Source organism: Lactuca sativa, chromosome 9, assembly GCF_002870075.4.
Source record: "Lactuca sativa cultivar Salinas chromosome 9, Lsat_Salinas_v11, whole genome shotgun sequence".
Lineage (NCBI taxonomy): Eukaryota > Viridiplantae > Streptophyta > Magnoliopsida > Asterales > Asteraceae > Lactuca > Lactuca sativa.
Window position 1 is genome coordinate 60368249 of NC_056631.2, and position 8148 is coordinate 60376396.

At 34.6% G+C, this 8148-nt stretch overlaps 1 protein-coding gene across 1 annotated transcript; it reads right to left on the reverse strand.

Moving 5' to 3' along the window:
- Positions 1–452: 452 nt before the first annotated feature.
- Positions 453–7774, reverse strand: LOC111903043 (endoribonuclease Dicer homolog 2-like). The gene is made up of 22 exons (XM_023898839.3): positions 7399–7774; positions 6834–7011; positions 6633–6746; positions 6419–6553; positions 6220–6304; positions 6059–6123; positions 5830–5970; positions 5626–5754; positions 5423–5552; positions 5227–5320; positions 4807–5002; positions 4549–4709; positions 4240–4458; positions 3907–4136; positions 3564–3829; positions 3030–3466; positions 2854–2954; positions 2404–2603; positions 2118–2327; positions 1633–2043; positions 1263–1541; positions 453–1184 (listed from the first exon to the last, which is right to left on the reverse strand). Exons 1-22 carry the CDS (start codon positions 7461–7463, stop codon positions 828–830), a joined length of 4203 nt encoding a protein of 1400 aa, XP_023754607.2. The 5' UTR covers positions 7464–7774; the 3' UTR covers positions 453–827.
- Between the last annotated feature and the right edge of the window lie 374 nt (positions 7775–8148).

Sequence of the window (8148 nt, forward strand, 5' to 3'; positions counted from 1 at the left end):
GCTCTTAATTTAATCTTGCGATGTGTACAATTTAATTATGTGAACTACAGGTTCTGTTCCCACGAGAGTGAAGATGTTGAACATGTTTTTTTTTTTTTGAAGTGTTCCTTCACAAGAACGATATGGCTATGAGTTTTTAAATGGAGTGGTTTACAGATTTAGCTTATGCTTCTAGGCCCATGGTCACTTTCCAAGATTTGGTGCAAACACTGACCCAAAGAAAAAGAAATTATTTACTGCTCATAAAAGGTGTTTAATCAAATTCAGATTTTAGCAACAAGATGGTGTGAGTTTGTATCTTCTTGACGATTTTGCAACTCTGAAAATGAATTTATGCATCAGAGGTCTTTTCTTGCTGCAAGATGAAAAATAAATGTATGTTCTTGTTGAAATCTGAATTTGATTGAACAAGATGGTATATGTGCATATTTCTTGACAATTCTAGAAATTAATTTATACAAAAGGGTCTTTTCTTACTGAATCTGAAAACGAGTTTATAGGTTAATGTTCATATCTTCTTGAGGATTTCGGCCACCCATATTTGCACACACAAACACCAAGAACAGACCTAGTTGGTTGGGAAAGATGACCGAAAAATTTGAAAGTTGGCCGGAAACTCATATTTTGGACACCCATATTTGGCTAGAAAAGACATTTGAAACCAACAAAACTCACTATATCCGGTCATATTGGTACTTTGTGAAAACTCCAACAAGTTCAATGGTATATTGCTCTCTGAAAAACAAAAAACCAACCTTTCAGATTCAAACCCATGCCAATCTAAAATCAAGAACTAGTGGGAAACAGATTAAACAAAGAAACTGTTGTCATGCAGCCGACAAATACTCTTTAAGCAACTTCAAAACAGACTTTGAAGCGAGTCTTTCAGCCATTTTCTTGTCAGCAGCCATGCAAGAATCTTTAAGGACAATATCGTCTTTTACCACCTCTATAGTGAAAGAGAATCTACCATCATCAGTTTCAGTACGCTTGGCTGATTTTTTAATTTCACAGTGATTCTTCTGACAAATATCATGCAACTCTTTCACTGGATGCAGTTTCAGTGTCTCGGGTGTTACCAAGGGTTCAAGAAGAGGCCGAATACTCTGAAAAACTCTATCTTTATCGTATCCAGAATCCACAAGAATCGCCCCAGCTAGAGACTCTATCACATCTCCAAGTACCTATTTACAATAATACCCCCAAACAAAAAGTAAACTACATGCAAGTAGAATAAAGTTACAAAAAGAACACTCGCTGACCTTAGGAAAACTGGTCTCGGACTCCCACCCGAAAGTAGTTTTCAAGGACAACTGGTCAAATTCATGAACAGTAGTGACAATAGCTCGGTGAAGATCATGAGATCCATGAAGAATATGTTTGTGTAGATCACATTTTACAGCAGATTGTGCATAACAATCATTATTCACAGAAGCTGACCTCAAATCAGTCAACATTCCAGGAGACATTCCTGGATATTTATTATACAAATGCACTGTGATCATATAATCCAACACTGCATCCCCAAGAAATTCTAATCTCTGCAAAAATTGTTTAAAAAAATTTGTAAGTAGAGTGCTAAAAGCCTAAATAATAAGAAATGAAAGTGGGATGTTATTTTGGGAAGCAAACCTGGTAACATTTTGGAATTTCGGGTAGCATGTAGGACCCATGAGTTATTGCTTCAACAAGTAAAGATACGTCTCTAAATGAGTAATTTAGCAACGACTCAAAGTACTGAATGTTTACATATTTTTCTGGATGCAAAGTCAAAGCTCGTGTATATGGCGTGTTGACAAAGTCAACCGATATACCGATCCATCTCATAAAAGATAACGCTGCCAGCTCACCTCCTTCGCTTAGAAAAACACCAATTAATGCTTCCACAACATCCGCCACTACTTTCTTTTTTATTACCCTTTTGCCCCTGATATACATTTTTCTTTCATCCAATAGAACCTCTTCTTCCAATTTAAAGCTGCTCGAACGATCTCCGGGGACAATCCATGTTTTTGGCTCGAATGGCTCATTACGGATAAACCCCTGAATACAATAACTAATTACCAAAATACCCTTTTCTTAGATGAGTTGAATAAGATGTATAAAAAGGACATTACCGGAAGATTACAGTTACATCCTAATCTGCATAACGAGTCGTTGGATATAATTTTCTCCCTTTTTGGACTCAAAATTCCCTCGTGTTGATCTTGAAGTGTTTTGAATAACTGTTGAGTAGCAGCATACTTGAGAAAAGAATCACCTAGAGTCTCAAAGGATTCCAGATGAAACTTTTCTACACATTTCTTTGTTGTGATAGCTTCCAAAACCTATAAAGAGCCAACAAAACGGTGAAAAGAGAAAAAAATAAAAGAAGGGTAGTGAAATAAGTGAAAAGTAATATACCTTCATAGCAGGAACATTTCCATTTGGCATGCTATGACATAGATGCATCTTTTTCAAATTCAGAGCAATATTCCATGATTCAATTCGATGCATTATTGATGGAACAAATGAAAAGGAATAAAATGTGCTTATAGAAACGGGAGACATGATGATGAAACACAGTTCGGATGGCAGCTCAACTCCTGCACTACTACTGGTTTCTGAAAAACAACAATAATAATCTCTTAACAATTCTTAGAGGAAATAATTTTGGTGCTTTGGCAATTTTAAGCAAAAACATCGTTATTTTACTTGCAACAGGGACCACATTTGTTGCAAACCCTCAAACAAGAACCAAAAATGTAAAAGAAAACTTTCAGTGACCTTAACTGATAATAAATTAGTGCTACTCAGGGACCAAACATGTAATATACTCAAACATTAATCATAACAACAAAAAAGTAACAGAACCTTTGTCCTTGTGTCTGCTTTTCTGAAGAGCATTTCTAACCGTAAAAAGTTGTCTAGCAGCAAAAAGCGTTTCTTCTTCATGTCTCAAGTCAATGCCATGTCTGCAATTTCAAACAAACTGCTTTTACGGTTTTACCCTTCCCCAAAATAATAAATCAATAAAAACGAATTCATACCGTTTTTTGTAGTAACTTTTATAGGAAACAACTCCCCCTTCTGTTATTTCCAAAGGGGAATTACCATTTAATCCAGGTAATCTTCCAGTGGTGCAATACACACGTCCATTATGAGGGGTACACACTAAAGATTTTTCCATAAAACAACTGCAAACTAAACCGTTTTTTGTATGCACTTTTTGATGTTCATTTCCCTTTAAACAACACATGCGTTCATTCACTTCTCTTTCATATGCAAACATAGCAGCCTGAACAGCCTTCCACTCCACAACCATTCGGGCTTTATCTGGGCCAGCTGATGGGAGTAGCAAATAATCATATGCCACGTCATCATCATTTTTTATTTTTAAAAAATCAACAGGCTTTTGCAACTTTGTGATGTTGCGATCAATAAGTACTCTCAACACAATCAATTGAAATTGCTTTGTCAGAATTATCTGAAAAAAAAAGATAAAACATATTGAAGTGGAATGTTCATTATTTAATACCCATAATAGCTACTTTATGATAAGATCTTAAAGAACTTTGTATTACCTGTTCAGAAGTAAGCTCACACGTTCCAATATAAGTCAAAGAAACAGAAATGTTTCCTCTATCGGATTCAAGATCAAAGGTCAACCCTTCATTGTCAAACTCTAACTCTGTGCTTACTGCAAGAACAATATCTTGTAGTGGAATCTCATATTCATAGTGTTTTTCTAACTTGATTGTGTAAAAATAATATACGTTAGTTGAATTATTTCCAAATCCAACAAGCTCTGGTGGTATGTACTGAACTTGTTCTTCGACATACTCAAATCCTGTTAAAAAAGATATTAAATTAAAAAACGAATCAAGTAAATAGAGATTGTGAATGAAATAATTTACACTATTTTACCAGCTTCTTGTTCATCATCGGCTTCTTTTTCCAATGTATCAGGGACAAGATTGTCCGTTAATGCACCCATACTATGCAGTTTCTTACATGCTTCAAGACACGCAAGTTGCTTCAGCATCTTCGTGGGGCCCACAACTTGCACGTGTGGAAGTGGGGAGCTTTTAGGAAAATAAATATCACAAGTTCCTGTTTCTTTATCAATCACGAATCTTGGGTAAGGCTTAAAGTACCTAAAAGTGATAGAATAGTAAAATATAAATATATAACAATTCCAATTTTGGTCATCTTATTGAAAAAAAAAATAAAAGCATCTAAAAGAGTAAAAGAGCAAACCCATCAGAAGGTAGCCTTGAACAATAAAAGTACACCATGGAAATACTGGAACTCAAGCTCAATGTCGCCCCTGTAGATTCAACATGATACACCACAGCATCATACAAGTCTTTTTCAAGGGGCCCACATGGTTCAGAAGCATGGCTTAAAGACTCATCCCGCATCCTCTTTCCACTCAGAAGGTAATTATTCACCTTATTCAACGTCTTTTCATCCCCACTAAAAACCATCAAAACAAGATATTACTCAAATATTAAATAACATATCTCCACGTAAATCACATATAAGAAAAGTCGATAAAGTTTCCACCTTTTAACCAGTAAAAGAAAATCAGAATCCTGCATTCGAGCACGACCTCTAGACTGAATAAAACTGCAAACAGTTGATGCAGAATCAAATCTTATTACAAGATTGCATTTCTGCACATCCAAGCCTTCTTCAAGAATTGATGTTGCAACAATGATGTTTACCTGTACACATCACAAAGTGCCCAAATTATGTTTTAAGAAATGCAATTTGACTATTCTTTAAAAAAGAAGAAGAAGAAGAAGAAGAAAATAGACATACCATTCCTTTATGGAACTCTTCCACTATTTTATTTTGTAATCCTCGGCTTTGTGATTGCATTGCTGAATGATTTCCAGCTATATATTTTGTTGTCCAATCAAAAAGTTTAGGGTGCAATTCACAAAGTAAGCTTTTGAGCACCCTTGCTGTTATCACCCTTTCAACAAATATTATACATCTCATATCCTTCACATGCCTGCAAGAAATTTATAAAAAATAATTACAGATTGTTCAGGATATAGCAAATTGCATAAAATGATAAAATAGCAACATAGTTTACTTTTTTAGAAATATAGACAATGTATTTTGTTCTTCACACATATAAGCTTCCTAGTTAGATTTTATTGACACATAATAGCAGTATATTTAGAAATATTTACTCATAATAACAAACAAAGTACAATGAACAGAAGTATAAACCTGTATTCAGCAAGAGATTCGATTAAACAGACAACTTTTGTTGAGAGCAAGCCAATGCTTACAGTTGCTTCATTCACCTGAGTGATGGACCATTCTAGAAATTGCCAAAAATAAAATAGTTTGAATAATAAGATTGTGAAAAGTATTGGCAATATTTAATTAGTATAAAGAAAGATTAAATAGATGTCTTCATTACCCTTAGGTATGTAAGAGCAAAAAACTTTGGTAGCATCTTTACAAAAATCTCTGGCAATGCTCTCACCACGTACATCTAGCTGCCCCCATGAAAAGAGATCGGTTTTTTCGCATGAATATGCTTCGGCTGCCTGTTACAAGGGGTTAAAAGGTCATTTTCTGTTTCTATGTTTGGAGGAAAGGATTAAGAGTTTAAAAACACACCTTTAAAGCCAAGAAAATGCCCAATTCGGTTAAGCAATGTACAAAAGTTGAATGCAACTTGGACAATCTGTTCATGGCATTTTGCATTGAAGATGTTGAAAGAGTTGTAGTACTGACTTTATCTTCATGCTGTGAAGTAATATTGGTATTTCTTAATAATACAATTTTGATAAATATTCAAAAGTCAAAACAAGTCAAGATTACCTTTTTTCTTAAGATTGACAGATTGCTTTTTAAAGCCTCGAGAACATGATAAGGAAGTTCTCTGTCCTCATAGAACTTAAGCTTAACAGTTGAAAAGGGAATGTAGCCAGATAAAACAGATTCACTTGCACATGTATATATCTTCATTAAGAAAGAAATCTATGTAAGCTATTATAATCAAATAACAAGTTTAAATGATTAAAGAAAATGTGAAATTCTGTTTAGAAACCTTTGAATTCATCACAGTCTCAAGGTTGTTAATCTGCTCCCAGTAATCCTTGCCAGAGTTTGACACTAGAATACAACAAACAAGCTAATCAGGATCACTAATAAAGTCTAATTGGAAAATTAATAAAGTAAAAAAAAAAAAAAAAAAAAAAAAATTAATACCTTTAGCTTCCACAGGTGAAGCTGTCATCCCTAGTACCCTAGGAAGCTCAGAACCACCATCACATAAACGCCTGTGATAAAACTCCTACAAAGATAGATTTTTTCAAATTTTCAAGAACATTTAATAGAGTATTAGTAATGATAATATTAACAATAAAAAAAACAAAGAAAACAAAAGGGTGTAAAACATATAACACACCTTCATAATGAGAGCCATTGCATGTTTTTTCTTGGCATGATGACATTCATCAAATATCAAGAGCTTAATGTCATCCAAGCTTAAAAAGCTATGGCTCAAGGCATTAAGCAAAATTTGAGGTGTCATTACCATTATCTGCAGCATGATTAATGAAGGGTGAAACAACGTATGATTATATACATAGATTAAAAAAAAAAGGATTACTTTTTTATACCTGGTTTTCATCTTGTTGTTTCTTCCAGTCAGCAGCCTTCCAAAAATCAACGCCTTTTTGGCCCCAGTATTCTTCCACTTTCAGATCGACATGTTTTCTCACATTCTCAGCTTGCTAAACATCAAAGAAGGATATACAAATTCTCATGATTGTGCTTCAGTGAAGAAATTAATAGACATATCAAGAGATATATACACATACCTGTTGTACTAAGACAACAGTGGGAACCAAAAAAACTGCAAAAAAACGTGATGGTTTTCTCAACAGATAGGCATAGTGGCGTAGAAGCATGATGGCAATCAATGTTTTGCCTGATCCAGTTTCCAAGAACACTATTGTGTTCTGCTTTATCGCTTGCTCCAGTGCTTCTATTTGATAACTGATCAAAATACACAAAATTTCGCATCAAGAACGCTTAGAACTTATCAAAACTTTGAGTAAAGCATCGTATAAAAGTTAAATTCGTAAAAGATCGACAAGAACTTTCATTAATACAATTTCCCTCCGATGTTCTCTCTAACCTGCATTCTCCGTTTTGATTAACCTAAGTTTTGTGTTTTGCAACCACATCTATGTCAATAAACCCAAAAAAATAAAATTATCGATGATCATTGTAGGTCCTACAAAATATTAACTCATCGATTCCTGCAAAACAACTTTACTTTTTCAAGTTTGTATCTTGTTGCAGATTGATGTAAGTATATGGTTAGCCCCAAACTTGAATGACGCATAAATCAAAGGGATGATCAAATACTAAACGGTTTACCTTCTAGCAAACGGGAATTGATCGGCAGATGTTTCACCACCGCTTCCATCGTCATTGGCGGCCATCCTCTTTCTCACTGTGAATCTTCAACAAAAAACAGGGGGGAATGATGAAAGGCGTGGGAGATAACGTAAAGAACGCACGAATTGAAGTAGAATAGAATCAGGGTTTTAGACGGTTGTGAGAGAGAGAAAGAGAGGGGGAAGATGAGTGGGTTTCGCAAACTTGGAATGGCATTTAAAAGAAAATGATGCGTCTTTAAAACTCGTGTCTTGAAGTGGTTACTGTTGTTCTTAAGCGCATTTGTCACAGCGATTCTTTCTGTGGAAGTTATTCGAATTTAGAGTATGGAGTGTGAGGTCTGGTGTTGTTGATGATACAGTGAAGTTTGTATTTTTGAATGAAAGTTTTGGACTTTTTTGCTTGCGTCAGCGTAAAGCGCTGACCCTCTTCCTGGAGGACATTCCTACGGTATTTGATCATATCGTAACTTTTATTTTCAAAAATTTATTATAGTTGAAATTGAAATCTAGATTTAAATGAAAAAGATGATAAATTTAATCAAAAATATTTTATTTTGACCCTTTTCCTAGAGGACATTCCTACCGTATTCGATCATATCGTACTTTTATTTTCAAAATTTTATTATAGTCAATGTTGTAAAAATCGTTTGACGATAGCTCGACGGTCGACTGATATTAGGGGATTAATCGGTCTTGGCGGGGATTAATCGGGGACCATAGATTATTA

Coding starts and splice junctions, on each gene's coding strand:
- LOC111903043 (XM_023898839.3), bottom strand. CDS start 7,463: ATGGCCGCCAATGACGATGGAAGCGGTGGTGAAACATCTGCCGATCAA. Junction 2,604..2,853: donor AAGCAGACACAAGGACAAAG/GTTCTGTTACTT, acceptor GTTGTTTTTCAG/AAACCAGTAGTAGTGCAGGA. Junction 1,185..1,262: donor CCGAGACCAGTTTTCCTAAG/GTCAGCGAGTGT, acceptor TATTGTAAATAG/GTACTTGGAGATGTGATAGA.